This window comes from Chiloscyllium punctatum, chromosome 9 (assembly GCF_047496795.1).
Source record: "Chiloscyllium punctatum isolate Juve2018m chromosome 9, sChiPun1.3, whole genome shotgun sequence".
Taxonomy (NCBI): Eukaryota; Metazoa; Chordata; class Chondrichthyes; order Orectolobiformes; family Hemiscylliidae; genus Chiloscyllium; species Chiloscyllium punctatum.
Genome location: NC_092747.1, coordinates 1,083,677 through 1,106,601, shown reverse-complemented (window position 1 = coordinate 1,106,601; position 22,925 = coordinate 1,083,677). Strand labels below are relative to the sequence as shown.

The following is a 22,925-nucleotide window of genomic DNA, read 5'->3' as shown; positions in this document are numbered from 1 at the left end:
TATAGGTGTTGTATAGGACACAAAAGGCCTTTCAGCCCATCAAGTCTGTACCACCAGCTCGAATTCCATTTGCAAATTTGCTGATGACACCACTGTAATGGGTCAGATCTCAAACAACGATGAGAGGGAGTACAGGAAAGAGATAGAGAGCTTAATGGCATGGTGTAAAGTCAACAATCTCTCCCTCAATGTCAGTAAAATGAAGGAGTTGGTTATCAACTTCAGGAAATGGAGTGGAGGACACGCTTCTGTCTGCATCAATGGTGTTGAGGTGGATGTGGTCAAGAGCTTCAAGTTCCTGGCAGTAAGTATCACCATCAATCTGTCCTGGTCTACCTATGTTGGTTATACAGTCAAGAAAGCACACTAATTCATTGTTGCGACCAGTTCATTAAATATGTTCACAAGGGAGCTGGATGTGGCCCTTGTGGCTAAAGGGATCAAGGGATATGGAGAGAAAGCGGGAATGGGACACTGTGATTGCATAATCACATGATCATATTGAATGGTGGTGTAGGTTCAAAAGACAGAATGGCCTACTGCATCTTTTTTCTATGTTTTTGTGCCTCTATCTCTTCTGAAGGCTAAGAAATTTCACATGTCAGCAAAGATTCTTACCAATTTTTATAGATACACCATAGGAAGCATCCCACCCAGTTGCATTACTGTTGGTATGGCAACTGCTCTGCCCAGGAGCACTAGAAATTACAGAGAGTCATGAACACAGCCCAGTCCATCCCACAAACCAACCTTCCATCCATTGGCCCCGTCAACACTTCCTGCTGCCTCAGAAAAACAGCTAACGTCATTAAAGAACCCTCCCCACCCCAGTTATACTCTCTTTCATCTGGCAGAAGACATAAAGGTTTGAAAATACCTAACAGAGTCAAGAATTGCTTCCTCCCAGCTGTTATCAGACTTATGAATGGACCTTTTATACATTAGAGTTGGGCTTTCTCTGCACCTTCTCTGTAGCTGTAACACTATATTCTGCATTCTGTTCTATTACCCTGATGTACTTAGGTAAGGAATGACTTGTCTCGGTAGCATGCAATACAATACTTTTTAACATGTGACAATAATAAACCAAATCACCAAAAATATACCCTTTACACCACTCCTACTTCCCAGCACTAGGCCCATAGCCTTGATTTTATGACATTTCAAATGCTCAACTGAGTACATTTTAATGGTTGTTAGATTACCCATCTCCCCTATTGTCCCAGGCAATGCATTCCAGACCCCACCATCAGAAGGAGAAAAATCTTTGCCTCAAATCTCCTCTCCAACACTTGCATTTTATTTTCAAATGATGCCCTTGGGGCCAGCATTCATTGCAGGCTCTGAATTCCCTGGAAGGCTGTTCACAATCAACCACATCACTGTGGGTCTAGAGTCATATGTAGACTAGACTAGGGAACAATGGCAGATATCCTTCCCTGAAGGGCATTAGTGAACCCGATAAGTTTTTAAGAACAATCAGAAACAGCTACATGGTCATCATTTGGCTAGCTTTTAAAATTTCAGTCTTTCATTGAATTCAAATTGCAGCGCTGCGAGGGTAAGGTTCGAACACACGCCCCAAACCATTAGCCTGGGTTTAGGATTAGTGTCAAGACTAGAGTGGTCCTGGAAAAACACAGCAGGTCAGGCAGCATCCGAGGAGCAGGAAAAACCAATGTTTTGGGCAAAAGCCACTTTCACTCAGGATTAGTGGCCCAGTGACATTACCACAATGCCATTATCTCTCCTCCAGCCTTCTGGCCTGAAGTGAATTCATCACTGCCATCAAACATCCTCCATTTCCTTAACTTCATGTTACTCTAACCCCTTCCCAACTGCCAACCCAATTCCTTCTCTTAACTCCCTGTTCCCCAATATCTTCTGATTCTCGTAATCACTGTTGTCTTCATAATCCCCTCAACTCCATCCATTAATCTCTGTATTCCCTAATACTGCTTGATCTGATTATAGCATATTGCCCTAATTCCAATCCAATTCCCCTTGTCCCTAATCTCCAGCCCTATCCTGTCCTGGCTCTTGCTGCAATCTCCTACTCCCTGTTCATTATACAGGAATCACCTTCAGGATGATGGTGGAAATAACTCACCTCTCACTTTCCAAACCCACACATTGATCCAGGTTATGGGTTAGCATCCAGAAGAGGTCAATGAAATCTAAGTAGTGACGTGGGGAAATGAGAGGCACAGTGGGGAGCACGTGGTTCAAGTAGCTCAGAGCTGATTGGTGAATTAAAGCCATGACATTGGTGATTTCTGGAATCATTGTCCAAATTTGAGCGACTGATTGACCTAAAGCAAGAGGACACAACACCATCAGTGTGTGGAGTCAGTAAATGCAGTCAGTCAAACACATAACACTATGTCGCAGCTATAATACCGACTGCAGATTCAACAACCTACATTTACATAGGACCTTCCATTATCACAAGACTTTAGTAACTGATGCAATGGTGTGCATTGGGGACTCTTAGCTCGGTCACAGAGGCAGAGAAAGCCTTAGTTTAATGTTCCCTCAGCACTGATCCTCCAACAGTGCGGGACTCTCTCAGTATTGATCATTCAACAGTGTCACACTTGCTCAGTACTGACCCTCCGACAGTGCGGCACTCCCTCCATACTGACCCTCCGACAGTGCGGTACTCCCTCAGTGCTGACACCCCGACAGTGCCACACTCCCTCAGTACTGACCCTCCGACATTGCGTCACTCCCTCCATACTGACCCCCCGACAGTGCAGCATTCCCTCAGCACTGACCCTCTGGCATTATATTCTTTCTCTTTGCTTAAAATCCAAAGACGGGAACAACCTGGGAAAAGAGATCAGACCCTCTTTTAGGTTATCTGTATTTTCATTGCTGTTGTTTTGTTCACATTATCTTTGGTGAGGATCCATCCCTGATTTGTTACATTTTTTTGAGAAAGTGACAAAGTTGATTGATGAGGGCAGGTTTGTAGATGTCATACACTGTACATGGACTTCAACAAGACAGTTGATACGGTTCCCCACGGTAAGCTGATGGAGAAAGTGAAGTTGCATGGGGTCCAGGTTGTGCTAGCTAGATGAATAGAGAACTGGCTGGGCAACAGGAGACAAAGAATAGTAGTTGAAGGTAATTTCTCAAAATGGAAAACTATAAGGATCTGGATCTGGAGGAAAGTATAGGTGGTCTGATTAGCAAGTTGCAGATGACACAAAGATTGGTGGAGTAGCAGATAGTGAAGGGGACAGTCAGATAATGCAGTAGAATATAGATAGATTGGAGAACTAGGCAGAGAAATGGCAGATGGGAGTCCAATCCAGACAAATGCGAGGTAATGGATCTTGTAGATCCAATTCAAGAGCGAACTATATAGCAAATGGAAAAGCCCTGTGAAAATGAATGTACTGAGAGATCTGGGTGTTCAGGTCCTTTGTTCCCTGAAGGTGGCAACCAGGTCGATAGAGTGGTCAAGGTGGCATATGGCAAGCTTTCCTTCATTGGATGGAGTATTGGGTAAAAGAGTTGGAAGGTCATGTTACAATTGTATATGACTTTGATTCAGTCACATTTGGAACACTGTGTACAGTTCTGGTTGCCACATTACCAAAAGGATGTGGATGCTTTGAAGAGGGTGCAGACGAGGTTCACCAGGATGTTACCTGGTATGGAGGGTGCTAGCTATGAAGAGAGATGGAGTTGATTATGATTATTTTCATTAGAAAGACGGAAGTTGAAGAGGGACCTGATTAAGGTCTACAAAACCATGTAGACAGGGTGGATAGCAAGAAACATTTTCCCAGAATGGAGGACTCAATTACTAGGGGTCACGAGTTCAAGGTGCGAGGGGAAAAGTTTAGGGGAGATATGTGTGGAAAGTTCTTTACACAGTGGGTGGTGGGTGCCTGGAATGCATTGCCAGTGGAGGTGGTAGGGGAACGATAACATCATTTAAGATGTGTCTAGACAGATACATGAATGGACAGGGAGTAAAAGAATACAAACCCTTAGAAAATAGGCGCAGGTTTAGATAGAGGATCTGGATCGGTGTAGGATTGGAGGGCTGAAGGGTCTGTTCCTGTGCTGTAATGTTCTTTGCTCTTTGGGGGGTGTCCGCAAAGTATTTTTCAACATGAAGTTTTCCAGGTGACTGATTGCTCCTGACCACCCTGTGTGTTGTTTTTGATAGCCACTGTACTGTTCCTATCAGACTCGTTTACTGTATTTCACCTTGTCTGCTTGGTCATCCTTTGCTTTGTCTTTTCCATTCACTGGAACCTGGTGTTATTTTAAATTTATCTGCTGTTTGTTTTAGTTTTCTTGTTGTCTCTTCATTTGTTCCTTACCTGTCTTTTTTAAAAGGAGAGTTACATGTTGAAGTGGCTCCTGTTCTTTGACCCCCTCACTCTGATCTCTTGCTGTTGATCCCCAGGAACAGATTTGTTCAGTGTACAGTGGACAGTCTGGGTAGGATCTTGTGAATCTAGACTGGCTCCTGTGGGTTCAGGCAATAGCTGGGCTCTCACCTCAATTCTACCAGTGACACTACATACACCGAGCTGGGAATTTGTGTTGCAAACGTTTTGTCCCCTGTCTAGGTGACATCCTCAGTGCTTGGGAGCCTCCTGTGAAGCGCTTCTGTGATGGTTCCTTCAGCATTTATAGTGGTTTGAATCTGCCGCTTCCAGTCGTCAGTTCCAGCTGTCCGCTGCAGTGGCCGGTATATTGGGTCCAGGTCGATGTGCTTATTGATTGAATCTGTGGATGAGTGCCATGCCTCTAGGAATTCCCTGGCTGTTCTCTGTTTGGCTTGTCCTATAATAGTAGTGTTGTCCCAGTCGAATTCATGTTGCTTGTCATCTGCGTGTGTGGCTACTAAGGATAGCTGGTCGTGTCGTTTCATGGCTAGTTGGTGTTCATGGATGCAGATCGTTAGCTGCCTTCCTGTTTGTCCGATGTAGTGTTTTGTGCAGTCCTTGCGTGGGATTTTGTACACTACGTTGGTTTTGCTCATGCTGGGTATCGGGTCCTTTGTTCTGGTGAGTTGTTGTCTGAGATTGTCTGTTGGTTTGTGTGCTGTTATGAGTCCTAGTGGTCGCAGTAGTCTGGCTGTCAGTTCAGAAATGCTCTTGATGTATGGTAGTGTGGATACCCGCGCAATTTCATCAACAGATGCCGAAGGGAAAGACAACGGAACGAGGACATGCCACAACCCAAAGGACTAGCCACACTACCATACATCAAGAGCATTTCCGAACTGACAGCCAGACTACTACGACCACTAGGACTCATAACAGCACACAAACCAACAGACAATCTCAGACAACAATTCACCAGAATGAAGGACCCGATACCCAGCATGAGCAAAACCAATGTAGTGTACAAAATCCCATGCAAGGACCGCACAAAACACTACATAGGACAAACAGGAAGACAGCTAACGATCCGCATCCATGAACATCAACTAGCCACGAAACGACACGACCAGCTATCCTTAGTAGCCACACACACAGATGACAAGCAACATGAATTCGACTGGGACAACACTACTATTATAGGACAAGCCAAACAGAGAACAGCCAGGGAATTCCTAGAGGCATGGCATTCATCCACAGATTCAATCAATAAGCACATTGACCTGGACCCAATATACCGGCCACTGCAGCGGACAGCTGGAATGGACAACCGGAAGCGGCAGATACAAATCACTATAGATGCCGGAGGAAACATCACAGAAGCGCTTCACAGGAGGCTCCCAAGCACTGAGGATGTCACCTAGACAGGGGACGAAACGTTTGCAACACAAATTCCCAGCTCGGCGAACAGAACCACAACAACGAGCACCCGAGCTACAAATATTCTCACAAACTTTGATCACCACATACAGTTTCTACAGGTAAGGTTTTGCTACATCTGTACAACGCATCAGTCAGACCACAGTTGGAATACTGTGACCAGTTTTGGTTCCCTTATCTAAGGAATGATACACTGGCATCATAGTCAGTCCAGAGAATGTTCATGCAGCTGATCCCAGGAAGGACTGTCTTACGGAGGAGACGTTCAGTAGATTGGGCCTGTGCTCATTGGAGTTTGGAAAAATAAGACGAGGCTTTATTGAAACATTGCAGCTTCTTATGGGACTTGCCAAGGTAGACACAGAAAGGTTGCTCCGCCTTGTGGGAGAGCGTACATGCAGAGGGCATCATCTCAGAATAAGGGGCACCAATTCACGACAAAGATGAGGAGGAATTTCTTTGCTCAGAGGGGAGTGAATCTGTGGAATTCTTTACTGAAAAGGGTTGCTGAGGCTGGCTCATTAAGTATATTCAAGGATGAGACAGATAGATTTTTAATCAGTAAGGGAATCAATGGTTACAGGGAAAAGGCAGAAGAGTGGAGTTGAGGATTATCAAATTAGCTAGGACTTTATTGAATGTCAGAGCAGATGTGATGGGCTGATTTGCCACTTCTGTTTCCATGTCTTATGGTCTTATAGTAACTGGCTGACTAGGGAAGGCAGGGAAAGAAGCTGGATGGCCATTATTGTATTGGAATAGGCAGGAGGTGGCTCTAACAAACCAAGTGAGCTCAGACAGGTGAACAGAGGAGTCAGCAGAGATTCTGGTGAAAGATGTGAGTTCTGGACTGGGGTGGGGGAGTGGGAGAATGAGATACAGTGTAGTCCAGTGAGTTAATGGATGGCAGGTCCTGAGGCAGACTCATAGGAACAGAAAGATTCCATTTAGTCCCTTGAACCTGTTCCACTGCTGATTGATCTACAGTAAAACATCATCTACATGATTTGATGGAAACCTATAAGATTATGAAATGCATAGATAGGGTTGACGGTCAGAATATTTTGCCAGTGTTGAAATGTCTAATACCACGGGATATGCATTTAAGATGGGGGGGGGAAGTTCAAAGGAGATGTAAGGGGCAAGCTTTCGACACAGAGAGTGGTAGGGGTCTGGAATAAACTGCCAGGGGTGGTGATGGAGGCAGATGTGATAGGGAAGTTTCAGGGACTTTTAGATAAACACATGAATACGCAAGTAATGGAGGGATATGGTCCAATGGCAGGCAGAAGGGATTAGTTTAATTTGATGTCATGTTCGACACAACATGGTGGGCTGAAGGGCCTGTTCCTGTGCTGCACTGTTCTATCTTCTATATCCTGATTTTGTAACTCTTTACCATGCTGTGTAAGTCACACCTATCACCCTCAGTGTTTACATTTCCATTGAACCCCAGCACCAACAGTTTTCTTGAGCAGTGAATTCTCAGGTTTGAAGGTTCTGACCCCTCCTTTCCTCTAGACTCCCCCCTACCATAAGGAGAGGGAGCACTTTCTCTTCACTGACTCCATAGGGTCCTTGGATCACTTTCAAGACCTCAATTAGATCATCGTTTAATTTTCAAGACTCCAGGGATTACAAGGTGGGTCTGTGAGACCCACTCTCAGGATGCAATACTTTTATTCCTGAGATTATTCTTCTCCCTTTCTGAGACTGACAGTGCCTTCTGAGATGTGGGCTGTGGATCTGAGCCCAGTGACTGTGAGGACTGAGCCTGAGATACCCCTGTTCCCTGACCCCTGTTCCTGAGGCTGAGGTGCCAGTAATACTGACCGTTGATCCTGTTGATTGTTGAGAGGTTGCTGACTCCAAGTTGCGAGCTGGCAATCTGGGTGTAAGCTTGGTGTGGCCAAGGCTGCCACACATCGATGCAGCTACAGTGCAGGAGGAAGTGAGCCAGGTATCCAGGGAGGCCAACCCTCTGTCCGGGCATGTAGGCACTATCCCATGTGTTCAACAGCAACACCACATGGAGTGACTGCAATACAGCCAAGAGAAACCTGTACCAGAGGGACACACAGAAAGAGTTAGCTAGAGAAAAGGATGGTATGAGGTGGGGAGAGGGAGGGAAAATAATGGAGCAGCATGAGGTGCTGGGGGAAATAAGGAGGCAATGTAGGGTAGGGACAGCATGGATGAATAGTTTTGTACATTACTGGGTCACAATGAGTTTATCAGGTGATTGCTTGAAACTGGAAAGTCAAATTGTTAAAGGGATATTTGCTGTTTACAAAACAAAAATCATTAGTGATTTTGGAAAAATTTTAGCAAACTTTAGAGTGAGGTAAGGGCAGACTTTTATTGCTTTAATTGATGCACAGACAGACCTGATAAATCTGGATTACTCTATACTGCCATTGCTTAGCTACAGTCTCTGGACTGAGATATGTTACTGGAGATGATTCCACTCAGTCCATGTATATGTGTGTGTGTGTGTCAGTCTGTGTGTGTCAGTCCATGTATATGTGTATGTGAGCGCGCGCATGCCGTGTGTGCGTGTGTAGTGTGTGTGTGTGCGCGCGCGCGCGCGTGCCGTGTGTGGTGTGTGTGTGTGTGTGTGTGTGACTGTGCAATCCTGACTGTGTACAAATGTTTGTTCGGGATTGAAGGAGATATAGTTTAATTTACACAGTAGCTTTGTTGATGATCAATGTGTCACTTATTTTTGCAAAATAAGTTTGCCTGAAATTAACATGTTATTTTTGTGTTTATTGGAAATTCTGATGAAAGTCTCTTATGTTCTCATTTAGGGGAATAAAATAAAACTTTGAGGATTAAGATGATCACACTTAGGTCAAATGTCCCGGATGAGTCCCGACTAGGAGGGAACACTCCTGGCTGGAGATTGTTGTGCAGTGTCTATTCATCCGTTGCTGTAGTCTCTACTTGATCTCAAAATGTACCTTCAATGCAGTATCTGAGTTGAGATGACACCTATTGTTAAAAGCTATTTTGAGAATGTAACTTTAAAAAAGTTTTGGGATTTACACATGAAAGAACTGATACCAACATGATCATTCTAAAAGATTAACGACTGAAGCTAAATTTGTTTAATATTACATTCCATGACACTACAATCCTGTTGGAATAAATTCTGTGTCTTATGATTCTGCTCCACCTGATGAAGAAGCAGCACTTCAAAAGCTAGTGCCTTCAAATAAACCTGTTGGACTATAACCTGGTGTTGTGTGATCTTAAATTTTGTCCACCCCAATCCAACACCAGCTCCTTCAAATTGTGTTTATTTAAAGCTAAGGTAGATAGATACTTGATCATTTGGGGAATCAAGGGTTACAGGGAAAGGATAATAAAGTGGATGTGAGGAATACTAGACTAGGTGGGATTGAGGTTCACAAGGAAGAGTTATTAGAAATCCTGCAGAGTGTGAAAATAGCTAAGTCCCCTGGGCCGGATGGGATTTATCCTAGGGTCCTCTGGGAAGCCCGGGAGGAGATTGCCGAGCCTTTGGCATTGATCTTTACATCGTCATTGTCTACAGGAATGGTGCCAGAAGACTGGAGGATAGCAAATATAGTTCCCCTGTTCAAGAAGGGGAGTAATTATAGACCAGTGAGCCTTACTTCAGTTGTGGGTGAAGTGTTGGAAAAGGTTATAAGAGATATGATTTATAATCATCTAGAAAAGAATAATTTGATTGGGGTAGTCAGCACGGTTTTGTGAAGGGTAGGTCGTGCCTCACAAACCTTATTGAGTTCTTTGAGAAGGTGACCAGACAGGTAGATGAGAGTAAACCGGTTGATGTGGTGTATATGGACTTCAGCAAGGCGTTCGATAAGGTTCCCCACAGTAGGCTATTGTACAAAATGCAGAGAAATGGGATTGTGGGAGATATAGCAGTTTGGATCAGTAATTGGCTTGCTGAAAGAAGACAGAGGGTGGTGGTTGATGGGAAATGTTCATCCTATAGTCTAGTTACTAGTGGTGTACCGCAAGGGTTGGTGTTGGGTCCATTGCTGTTCGTCATTTTTATAAATGACCTGGCTGAGGGTGTAGAAGGGTGGGTCAGTAAATTTGCAGACGGCACTAAGGTCGGTGGAGTTGTGAATAGTGATGAAGGATGTAGTAGGTTACAGAGAGACATAGATAAGCTGCAGAGCTGGGCTGAGAGGTGGCAAATGGAGTTTAATGCAGACAAGTGTGAGGTGATTCACTTTGGTCGGAGTAACTGGAATGCAAAGTACTGGGCTAAGATTCTTGGTAGTGTAGATGAGCAAAGAGATCTCTGTGTCCAGGTACACAGATCCTTGAAAGTTGCCACCCAGGTTGACAAGGTTGTTAAGAAGGCATACAGTGTTTTATTAATAGTTTTTATTAATAGAGAGATCAAGTTCCAGAACCATGAGATTATGCTACAGCTATACAAAACTCTAGTGCGGCCGCACTTGGAATATTGTGTACAGTTCTGGTCACAGCATTATAAGAAGGATGTGGAAGCTTTGGAAAGGGTGCAGAGGAGATTTACTCGGATGTTGCCTGGTATGGAGGGAAGGTCTTACAAGGAAAGGCTGAGCGCCTTGAGGATATTTTTGTTGGAGAGAAGAAGGTTGAGACGTGACTAAATAGAGACATATAAGATAATCAGAGGGTTAGATAGGGTGGACAGGGAGAGCCTTTATCGGGACAAGTGATGGGCTTGTTAGCGGGTGAGCATTTTGGTGATGGTGACCACAATTCTGTGACTTTCACCTTCGTTATGGAGAGAGATAGGTGCGTGCAACAAGGCAGGTTTTACAATTGGGGAAAGGGTAAATACGATGCTGCAAGACAGGATCTGAGGAGCATAAATTGGGAGCATAGGCTGTCAGGGAAGGATGTCGTTGAAATGTGGAACTTTTTTGAGGAACAGATACGACGTGTCCTTGATATGTATGTACCTGTCAGGCAGGAAAGAGATGGTCGTGTGAGGGAACATTGGTTGACGAGGGAGGTTGAATATCTTGTAAGGAGGAAGAAGGAGGCTTACATAAGGCTGAGGAAACAAGGTTCAGACAGAGTGTTGGAGGGATACAGGATAGCCAGGAGGGAGCTGAAGAAAGGGATTAGGAGAGCTAAGAGAGGGCATGAAAAATCTTTGGCGGGTAGGATCAAGGATAACATGAGAATGACGAGAACGAGGGTAGGTCCGATCAAGGACAGCAGTTGGAGACTGTGTATTGAGTCGTAAGAGAAAGCAGAGGTCTTGAATGAGTACTTTTCTTCAGTATTTACAAATGAGAGGGATCGTATTGTTGAAGGGGAGAGTATGAAATGGACTGGTAAGCTAGAGGAGATACTTGTTAGGAAGGAAGATGTGTTGGGCATTTTGAAAAACTTGAGGACAGACAAGTTCCACGGCCTGACGAGATATATCCTAGGAATATGTGGGAAGCAAGAGAGGAAATTGCAGAGCCATTGGCAATGATCTTTTTGTCTTCACTGTCAACCGGGGTGGTACCAGGGGACTGGAGAGTGGCGAATGTTGTGCCCCTGTTCAAAAAAGGGAATAGGGATAACCCCGGGAATTACAGGCCAGTTAGTCTTACTTCGGTGGTAGGCAAAGTAATGGAAAGGGTACTGAGAGATAGGATTTATGAGTATCTGGAAAGACACTGCTTGATTAGGGACAGCCAGCACGGATTTGTGAAGGGTAGGTCTTGCCTTACAAGTCTTATTGAATTCTTCGAGGAGGTGACCAAGCATGTGGATGAGGGTAGAGCAGTGGATGTAGTGTACATGGATTTTAGTAAGGCATTTGATAAGGTTCCCCATGGTGGGCTTATGCAGAAAGTCAGGAGGCATGGGATAGTGGGAAATTTGGCCAGTTGGATAGAGAATTGGCTAACTGGTCAAAGTCAGAGAATGGTGGTAGATGGTAAATATTCAGCCTAGAGCCCAGTTACAAGTGGAATTCCGCAGGGATCAGTTCTGGGTCCTCTGCTGTTTGTAATTTTTATTAATGACTTGGAAAGGGGAGTCGAAGGGTGGGTCAGTAAATTTGCAGATGACACGAAGATTGGTGGAGTTGTGGATAGTGCGGAGGGCTGTTGTCAGTTGCAAAGGGACTTAGATATGATGCAGAGGGCTGAGGAGTGGCAGATGGAGTTCAACCCTGTCAGGTGTGAGGTTGTCCATTTTGGAAGGACAAATAAGAATGCGGAATACAGGGTTAACGGTAGGGTTCTTAGTAAGGTGGAGGAGCAGAGGGATCTTGGGGTCTATGTTCATAGATCTTTGAAAGTTGCCACTCAGGTGGATAGAGCTTGTAAGGCGGCCTATGGTGTATTAGCGTTCATTAGCAGAGGGATTGAATTCAAGAGTCGTGAGGTGATGTTGCAGCTGTATAGGACCTTGGTAAGGCCACATTTGGAGTACTGTGTGCAGTTCTGGTCGCCTCATTTTAGGAAAGATATGGAAGCTTTGGAGAGGGTGCAGAGGAGATTTACCAGGATGTTGCCTGGAATGGAGAATAGGTCGTACGAGGATAGGTTGAGAGTGCTAGGCCTTTTCTCATTGGAACGGCGAAGGATGAGGGGTGACTTGATAGAGGTTTATAAGATGATCAGGGGAATAGATAGAGTAGATAGTCAGAGACTTTTTCCCTGGGTACAACAGAGTGTTACAAGGGGACATAAATTTAAGGTGAAAGGTGGAAGGTATAAGGGGGATGTCAGGGGTAGGTTCTTTACCCAGAGAGTGGTGGGAGCATGGAATGCGCTGCCTGTGGGAGTGGCAGAGTCAGAATTATTGGTGACATTTAAGCGGCAATTGGATAGGTACATGGATAGGTGCTTAAGCTAGGACAAATGTTCGGCACAACACTGAGGGCCGAAGGTCCTGTTCTGTGCTGTATTGTTCTATGTTCTATATTCTATGTGACGGTGAGCACGAGGGGGCATAGCTTTAAATTGAGGGGTGATAGATATAGGACAGATGTCAGAGGTAGTTTCTGTACTCAGAGAGTAGTAAGGGTATGGAATGCTTTGCCTGCAACGGTAGTAGATTCACCAACTTTATGTACATTTAAGTCATCATTGGACAAACATATGGACGTACATGGAATAGTGTAGGTTAGATGGGCTTCAGATTGGTATGACAGGTCGGCGCAACATTGAGGGCTGAGGGGCCTGTCCTGCGCTGTAATGTTCTATGTTCTATAATATCGGATCAGACATGATCCTATTGAATGGTACAGTAGGCTCAAGGAGCTGAATGGCCTACTCCTGTTCCAATTTCTTATTGTCTTATTGTTTAGGTCACTCAAACACAGAGTGACATTATCATTGGCATTCAGCCCTCTGTTTAATTGCAGTGACACACAATAGAAGGCAAGGCACAGGTACCTCCTGGTGCCATTCATCAAGAGTTGGAGCTTTATGAAATCGCCAGGGATTGAACATTCTACACCTACCTCTCCATCACCTGCTCTCTCTTCACATTTAATGGCAGCCTCCTAATGTTGGCAAACATCTTGGCTAATTCCTCCAATTCAATGGCTGTGTAAAGCTCGGGATATTTACCCTCTGCCATCATGTCATTCAAATCTTGGAATATGTCCTTCCTCAGAGCCCCGTGGACCAGAATCACTGTGTCTTTTCCATGAATCCCAGCCCCATAACTTGCCTGCTTAATCACTTTAGCTATCTCCAGTCTCGACATCTCACCGTTGATCTCAAAGAGGTCAGCCATAGTGAGGTAGGCAGCCAATCTGACCAGTGTTTTACGGCCAGAGAAATTAGTGAGAGACAGCAAGGTGCAGTGACTTCTGGGAGTGCACAGAACCCTGTAGATACGTACAAAGTGATACACACATTCGTTGAAGAAAATGATTTGGTAGTTGGTTTTGTTTTTGTGGTTCTGTTTCTGGACAATTAGCTGGAGTTGCTGGGCAATTGTATCACAGTTCACCTCCCGGTATGGGTTCCACTTGGGAGAGCTCATCTGTTGTTTATTAACTGGGCGAACAGCCAACTTGCTGTAGATGAGGTTAACTAAAGATTCCTCTGAGCGCAGTAAATGGGGTGGGAACAGTGGTTTTAGAGTTTCTGACCTCTTAGTCTTCCTGCTGTGACTTCTGGCATGTTTGTGCTTTTTCTGGACAGAGATCTCACTTTCTGTCCCTGGATTGTCACGGGGTGCCCCAGCTGGAGAATGACTCCTGGTCTTTGAGTCATTTGTCTGACTCTCTGATACTGAAGTCAACCAATGTTGGACCTCAGAACTGGTGTAATCTCTCTTGGTAGTTTCTGCTTGCTCTGAAGACTTGCTTGAGATCTTTGATCCAGATTCAGTGAGCTGCAGAGGTTGAGGTAATTGGCTTTTGGGGTCTAGATTAGCGATAACTCCAGGCTCTCTGCCACCATCACCAGATGTCTCTCTAGATCTATCTGCACTCTGCTCTTCCAGGGAGACCGGTATGATGATTTGTTGGAACTCTGCCACATTAGACTGGCTCAGACTAGTAACCTCAATTGAGGATTCAGCTACTTCTTGCAGAGTCTGAAGGCTTTCAGCTCCATTTTCAGAAGTACAGAAATGAAACTGAGCCACTTCCTCCAATATCTGTGTCAAAGTTTTCTTGTCCTCTTTGATCAGGAGGCAGTCGGAGAAGGTCCTCATGGACTCATGTAGCCACAGATCGATGATGATTTTAGTGACAGACAAAATGGTGGATGACAGCCGAGATCCTGATCGCTTGAGTTTACCTTTCTTGGGTTTGACAAGCATGGTGATAGATGCTGGATTCATTAAGAACATACCATTCAATACTGCCCCGATATCCGCCATTGAGAACAGATAATGGGCACGGCTAGGTGATGGCTTCAGAGTCTGCCTTACTCTGTGGTAGAGCTCTACTGTGGCTGAAACAAGAGCATGGGCCAGGACAGCGTGTCTGGCCAGTGTGTAGGTCGGGAAGTTATTCAGCCACTGGGTCACACAGGGAGTGTAAATGGCTGTTAACATGGCTGAGGTCATCTCTGGAAGAGCAAGGACAGTGAACAATCGGGTGAAACGAGATGAGACAAAACCCATTCTTCCTCGGAGTGGTGCACAAGTCATGATGTAGTTGACATGGGCAGAATGGAAGTAACGGAACTGCTGGCAGTTCCCATCATACGAGCCATGACAGGTCAATGAGTGACGGAACGTCTCGATGACTGGTTGGCATCCTGAACCCACCTCTAAAGAACAACAAGATTTAAAGATGGTGAGATTAAACTCAGTGTCAACTCTTCCAACACAACAAGCTGAAATCTGTGTGTGCATATTGGGACAGGTGTGTGATATGAAAGGTGTCTGATTTATATACAGAACTTTTTTACATTTTGGATTATAAAGTAATAGTACATGGGGCTGGTTACTCCTCTGAAGGATAATTCAAAAACATCCAGGTCTGACAGTCCCCTGGAACAGTGACCCTTATCCAGGATATGTCAGAGAGGAACCCCCTTGTTTTAATTTTGTACTTTATGATAAATTGAATTAAATTGATGGCCATTAGCTGGTCTTGGTTCAGGATCATCAAACATAGTGATGTGTCATAACATCTCTCAGCAGGTTGATTCAAAATAGTCTGTCTCTACAATGGACTATTTTGAGGGTTCTTGTGGTTATGTCCATTATGAGCCAGAAGACCCAGGTTCAAGTCTCGCGTGTTCCAGGGGTATATAATAACATCTATGGACAGGTTAATGAAAAGAAAATCAAGTTTAGCTTACAAAAATAAGAAATTGCAAGTTTTAGGGCAGTTTGGACAAGCCCTGACTGAGGTGAACAGTAAATGTAGTTTCTCTCTTAGAATGAGTCCAGGATTGCACAGGGAAAGAACAGTTATTTCAGTAGAAAAGTTTAATTTGTGAAACTTTCAAACCAGGAGACTTTGGTTAGACATCTGAAGTTTACAAAAATCTCAGAAAGTCTGCACCTTCCGTTATGAAAGTATTCATGTAAGAAGACTTCACAGTTTACAGGAAGGAAATGGGGAGGGATCAGTACAGTTGAACATACAGATTTGATACAGGGGACAATTAAAAAACTGAAAGAACTGTGGATCCTGTGAATCAGAAACAAACACAGAAGTTGCTGGAAAAGCTTAGCAGATCTGGCAGCATCTGTGAAGAAAAATTGGAGGGTCACCGTACGTTTCGGGGACGGTGACCCTTCCTTGGAATATCTGGACCCAAGATGTTAACTTCTGATTTCTCTTCACAGATGCTGCCAGACCTGCTGAGCTTTTCCAGTAACGTTTGCTTTTGTTGCAGGGGATAATTTCTCTGGATTTAAATCCCTGTGATAGATAGTGTTGGGAAATGGGAAGGGACCCTATTTTGCTGTGTTTGAAGATTTTTCAAACTATGTTCTATCTGGTTTAGATGCTTAGTTTATTATTTTTATCTTCTATGTAACGTGCTCTTGTTCTGTTGTTAAAGAAACACTGCACTCTCATGTGACCATGGTTCAGTTTGCAGCCACAACACCAACTAAAATAACAACAGACATGACCCATCAAGCCAAATTTCATTCTTGGAACTGACTTGTGCAGTCTTCCCATCAACTGAGATCATAAGAAATGTGTGAGAATGCCTTTGTGGAGAGTGTGTAGGGGTTTGAAAGTGGGGGATAAGTGGACGGTGTCAGTGTGTGTGGGGGACTAAGTATGGAATTGAATATGGGTGAGAGGGCAAATGTGTGAGGGAGCAAATGTGGGGTATGTTTATGTGGCGGTGAGTGTGGAGGGGGGGATGAGTCTGTGTGTGTGTGTGTGTGTGTGTGTCTGTGTGTGTGAAGATAGTTCCCCCGATGTAGCAGTAGGTGGGGCAGGGGTGCAAGTGTGGGAGGGGAGTGAGGGGTGCAAATGTGGGGGGATGAGTGTCAGTCCTTAAAGATAGCCTCTGCTTACTCCAAATCAGGAAGAAGCAAGAAAAGGAGGACAAAAAAAAATCTGCCCCAGTTCCTTCTGGTGGGGGACCCACAACCTGCAGAACCACTATTATCATAGCCACAGAAACAAAACTTTAAAGTCTTGCAGCGTTTGAATACTCTTGAATACTCCCAAGAGGAACTATTCAGAAAACAGGGAGAGTTCAGGGTCAATCACTCTTGATGTCAGGGACACTCTCAGCCTCAGGGTCACTCAGTCTCAGGGTCACTCTTAGGGTCAGGATCACTCTCAGGGCCAGGGTCACTCTCAAGGTCACTCTCAGGTTCAGGGTCACTCTCAGGGCCAGGGCCAGGGTCACTCTCGGGGTCACTCTCAGCCTCAGGGTCCCTCTGTATCCAGTCTCTGTATTGGTTCCGTATTTTGAACACCACGATGACCCCTCACTCACTGAAAGGAGCAGCATGAATGTCATCCAGGAAGAAAAGGGCTTTGGCCTTGGCGTCAGCAGTCACTGCAGATGATAAGGAGAGTTCTTGCTGCCCGCTAGTGAAGACCTTCTCTGTCAGGTAGCACCGAGCGTGTCTGGGCTGGGTGTTCGTGCTGATGGGCAGTCGATAAATGGTGGGGTAGGAGATTAATCCTTTCACTGCCTGCACAAAGCTGGTCTTCCCAGAAAGCTGTTCACCAACCAGCAGTGTAGAACAACCTGATAAAAGCAGCAGCTCCAATAACTTCACATACCTCTGAAACTGTAAAAGAAACAATCAGATATAATATGGTCTTCAGAACAATATTTGATATATGTCTGTTCCTCAACACCATTCATGTACTGATCCTCTGACAGTGCGGCACTCCCTCAGCACTGACCCTCCGACAGTGCCCACTCCCTCAGCACTAACCCTCTGACAGTGTGGCACTCCCTCAGCACTGACCCTCTGACAGTGCCCACTCCCTCAGCACTGACCCTCCGACAGTGTGACACTCCCTCAGCACTGACCCTCCAACAGTGCGGCACTCCCTCAGCACTGACCTTCTGAAAGTGCGGCACTCCCTTAGCACTGACCCTCCGACAGGGCGGCACTCCCTCAGCACTGACCCTCCGACAGTACGGCACTCCATCAGCACTGACCCTCCGACAGTGCCCACTCCCTCAGCACTGACCCTCTGACAGTGCCCACTCCCTCAGCACTGACCCTCCGACAGTGCCCACTCTCTCAGCACTGACCCTCCGACAGTGCCCACTCCCTCAGCACTGACCCTCCGACAGTGCCCACTCCCTCAGCACTGACCCTCCGACAGTGCGACACTCCCTCAGCACTGACCCTCCAACAGTGCGACACTCCCTCAGCACTGACCCTCCGACAGTGCGGCACTCCCTCAGCACTGACCCTCCCACAGTGCCCACTCCCTCAGCACTGACCCTCCCACAGTGCCCACTCCCTCAGCACTGACCCTCCGACAGTGCGACATGGGGAAGGTGATGGTCTCATGCTCGACTATTAATCCAGAAACAGAATAATGTCCTGCGGACCTGGGTTTGTACCCCGCCACAGAAGAAGATGGAATTTGCATTCATAGAGTCATCGAGATGTACAGCATGGAAACAGACCCTTCAGTCCAACCAGATATCCCAATCCAATCTAGTCCCACCTGCCAGCACCCGGCCCATATCCCTCCAAACCCTTCCTATTCATATACCCAGCCAAACACCTCTTATCTGTTGCAATTGTACCAGCCTCCACCATTTCCTCTGGCAGCTCATTGCATACATGTACCACCCTCTGTGTGAAAAAGTGGCCCCTTAGATCTCTTTAATATCTTTCCTCTCTCATCCTAAGCCTATGCCTTCTAGTTCTGGACTCCCCCACCCCGGAGAAAAGACTTTGCCTATTTACCTTATCTATGCCCCTCAAATTTTGTAAACCTCTATAAGGTCACCCCTCAGCCTCTGATGCTCCAGGGAAAATTAAGAGTCAAGTGATGGCCATGAAACTATGGTCGACCGTTGGAAAAACCCATGTGGTTCACTAATGTCCTTTAGAGAAGGAAACCTGCCATCTTTACCTGGTCTGGCCTACATGTGATTCCAGAGCCATATCAATGTGGTTGACTCTCAACTGCCTGAAATGGCCTAGCAAGCCACTCAGTTGCATCAATACGAGAAAGTCACAACAAAGAAATGAAAACAGACAGACCACCTGGCATCGACCTTGGAACCGGAAAAGACAATGGCAAAAACACAAATAGCCCTGTCGACCATGCAAAGGCCTCCTTACCAATATCTGGGGACTAGTGTTGAAATTGGGAGAGCTGTTTCATAGACTAGGCAAGCAACAGCTTGATATAATCATTCTTATGGAATCATACCTTACAGATAACACCCTAGACCCACCATCACCATCCCCACGGCAGGACAGACCCAGCAGAGGTGGTGGCACAGTGGTATACATTCGGGAGGGAGTTGCCCTGGGAGTCCTCGACTCCAGACCCCATAAAATCTCATGGCTACAGGTTAAACATGGGCAAGGAAACCTCCTGCTGATTGCATTGTACTGTCCTCTCTTGGCTGATGAGTCAGTACTCCTCCATGCTGAACAACACTTCGAGAGTACTTTGTGTGGGGGATTTCACTGTCCATCACCAAGACTGGCTCAGCAGCAGTATTATTGATCGAGCTGGTTGGGTCCTAAAGGATATAACTGCTAGGCTGGGTCTGTAGCAGATGGTGAAGGAACCAAAAAGAGGAAAAAAACATACTTGACCACATCCTTATTAACCTGCTGGCTGCAGAAGCATCTGTCCATGACAGTATCGGTAAAAAGTGACCGTTACACAGTCCTTGTGGAGACAAAGTCCCACTTTCACATTGAGAGTAACCTCCATTGTGTTGTGTGGCACTATTACCATGCTAAATGTGACCGACTTCAAACCAATCTATCAGCTCAAGACTGGGCATCCATCAGGCGCTGTGGGCCACCAACAGCAGCAGAACTGTACTCCAGCACAATCTGTAACCTCATGACCCAGCATATCCCCCACTTAACCATTACCATCAAACCAGGGGATCAACCCTTGTTCAATGGAGAGTACAGGAGGGCATGCCAGGAACAGCATCAGGCAGACCTAAAAATGAGGTGCCCACCTGGTGAAGTTACCAAACAGGACTACCTCCATGCGAAACGGCATAAACAGCAAGTGACAGACAGAGCTAAGCGATCCCACAACCAATGGATCAGATCTAAGCTCTGCAGTCCTTCCACATCCAGTGGTGAATGGTGGTGGACAATTAAACAGCTCAATGAAGGAGGCAGCTCCACAAATATCCCCATCCTCAATGATAGAGGAGCTCAGCACATCAGTGCAAAAGACGAGGCTGATACATTTGCAACAATCTTCAGTCAGAAGTGCTGAGTGGATGATTATCTCGGCTCCTCCAGTGGTCCCCAGCATCACAGATACCAGTCTCCAGCCAATTCAATTCACTCCACGTGATAGCAGGAAATGCATGGAGGTACTGGACACTGCAAAGGCTATGGGCCCTGAGAACATTTCGGCAATAGCACTGAAGACGTGTGCTCCAGAACATGCCACTCCCCTAGCCAAGCTCTTCCAATACAATTATAACACTGGCATCTACCTGACAGTTTGGAAAATTACCTAGGTATGTCCTGTATACAATAAGCAGGACAAATCCAACCCAGCCAAATTACCACCCAATTAGTCTACTCTCCATCATCAGTAAAGTGATGGAAGGGGTCATCAACAGGGCTATCAAGCAGCACCAGCTCAGTGATGCCCAGTTTGGGTTTTGCCAGGGCCACTCAGCTCCTGATCTCATTACAGTGTTGGTTCAAACATGGACAAAAGAGCTGAATTCCAGAGGGGAGGGGAGAGTGACAGCCCTTGACATCAAGGCTGCATTTGACTGAGTACGCCATCAAGGAGCCTGGGAAAAACTGAAATCAATGGGTATCGGGGGCAGAAATTCTGCTGGTTCGAGTCATACCTGGCACAAAGGAAGATGGCTGTGGTTGTGGAGGGTCAGTCATCTCAGCTCCAGGGCATCTCTGCAGGAGTTCCTTAGGGGAATGTCCTCAGCCCAACCATCTTCAGCTGCTTCATCAATGACCTTCCCTCTGTTATAAGGTCAGAAGTGGGGATGTTTGCTGATGATTGCACAGTGTTCAGCACCATTCGCAACTTCTCAGATACTGAAACACTGTGCTCAAATGCAACAAGATCTGGGCAACAAGGCTTGGGTCAACAAGTGGCGTTCATGCCGCACAAATGCCAGACAACGATCATCACTAATAAAAGACACTCTAACCACTGTCCCATGACATTTAACGGTACTACCATCTCTGAATCCCCCCCACTGTCAACATCCTCAGGGTTACTATTGACTAGAAACTTAACTGGACTCACCACATAAACACAGTGGCTACAAAAGCAGGTCAGAGACAAGGGATATTGCGGCGAGTAACTCACCTCCTGATACCCAAAGTCTATCCACTATCTACAAGGCACACTTCTCTAGATAGGTGCAGCTCCAACAACACTCAAGAAGCTTGACAACATCCAGGACAAAGCAAAACACTTGATTGGCACCACATCTACAAATATTCAATCCCTCACCACCGGTGCTGTGTTGCAGCAATGTGTACCATCTACAAGATACACTGCAGAAATTCACCAAAAATCCTTAGACAGCATCTTCCAAACCCACAACCACTTCCACCGAGAAGGACAAGGGCAGCAGGTACTTGGGAACACCTCCCACGGTAAGTTCCCCTCCAAGCCACTCACCACCCTGACTTGGAAATATATCACCATTCCTTCACAGTCATTGGGTCAAATTCCTGGAATTCCCTCCCTACTGGCATTGTGGGTCAACCCACAGCAGGTGGACTGCAGCGATTCAAGAAGGCAGCTCACCCCCACCTTCTCAAGGGCAAATAGGGATGGGCTATTAATGCTGGCCAGCCAGATCCCACAAATGAATTTATTTTAAATTCCCTCAGCAAAAAATGAAGTCTTTCTTATTGACTGGAATAATTGAGAAGGATTAATGTCTCGATGTTCTGAAGAATAGCAGACTCAAAACATAAACTCTGCTTTCTCCCCACAGATGTTGCCAGACCTGCTGAGTTTCACCAGCAATTTCTGTTTTTATTTATGCAGTGGGTCCAGTTGATTTTCTGGTCAATGGTAACCCTCAGAATATTGTTAATGGATGATGCATATTCATGATTTGGAGATGCCGGTGTTGGACTGGGGTGGATAAAGTTAAAAATCACACAATACCAGGTTATAGTCCAACAGGTTTATTTGAAAGCACTAGCTTTTGGAGCACTGCTCCTTCATTAGATGGTTGTGGAGTAAAAGATCGTAAGACACAGAATTTACAACAAAAGTTTACATTGTGATGTAACTGAAATTATATATAGAAAAAGACCTGGATTGTTTGTTAAGTCTCTCATCTTTTAGAATGACCATGTTAGTTTCAGTTAGAGTCATAGAGGTGGACAGCATGGAAACAGACCCTTTGGTCCAACCCATCCATGCTGGCCAGATATCCCAACCCAATCTAGTCCCACCTGCCAACACCCGGCCCATATCCCTCCAAACCCTTCCTATTCATATACACATCCAAAAGCCTCTTAAATGTTGTAATTGTACCAGCCTTCACCACTTCCTCTGGCAGCTCATTCCATACACGTACCACCATCTGTGTGAAAGAGTTGCCCCTTATGTCTCTTTTATATCTTTCCCCTCTCACCCTAAACCTATGCCCTCTACTTCTGGACTCCCCGACCCCAGGGAAAAGACTTTGCCTATTTACCCTATACATGCCCCTCATAATTTTGTAAATCTCTATAAGGTCAACCCTCAGCCTCCGACGCTCCAGGGAAAACAGCCCCAGCCTGTTCAGCCTCTCCCTGTAGTTCAAATCCTCCAACCCTAGCAACATCCTTGTAAATCTTTTCTGAACCCTTTCAAGTTTCACAACATCTTTCCGATAGGAAGGAGACCAGAACTGCATGCAATATTCCAACCGTGGCCTAACCAATGTCCTGTACAGCCGCAACATGACCTCCCAACTCCTGTACTCAATACTCTGACCAATAAATGAAAGCATACCAAATGCCCTCTTCACTATCCTATCTACCTGTGACTCCACTTTCAAGGAG

General features: G+C 45.6%; 1 protein-coding gene across 1 annotated transcript in view; it reads right to left on the bottom strand.

The window, feature by feature from the left end:
• dnhd1 (dynein heavy chain domain 1) overlaps positions 1-22,925 on the bottom strand; it is a 283,483-nt gene that overhangs the window by 143,696 nt on the left and 116,862 nt on the right. The window contains exons 22-25 of the mRNA XM_072576637.1: positions 17,183-17,483; positions 13,264-15,034; positions 7,629-7,855; positions 2,111-2,312 (exon numbers count right to left, since the gene is read on the bottom strand). Coding sequence (XP_072432738.1) covers positions 2,111-2,312; positions 7,629-7,855; positions 13,264-15,034; positions 17,183-17,483 — 2,501 coding nt within the window. The remainder of the gene's footprint in view (positions 1-2,110; positions 2,313-7,628; positions 7,856-13,263; positions 15,035-17,182; positions 17,484-22,925) is intronic.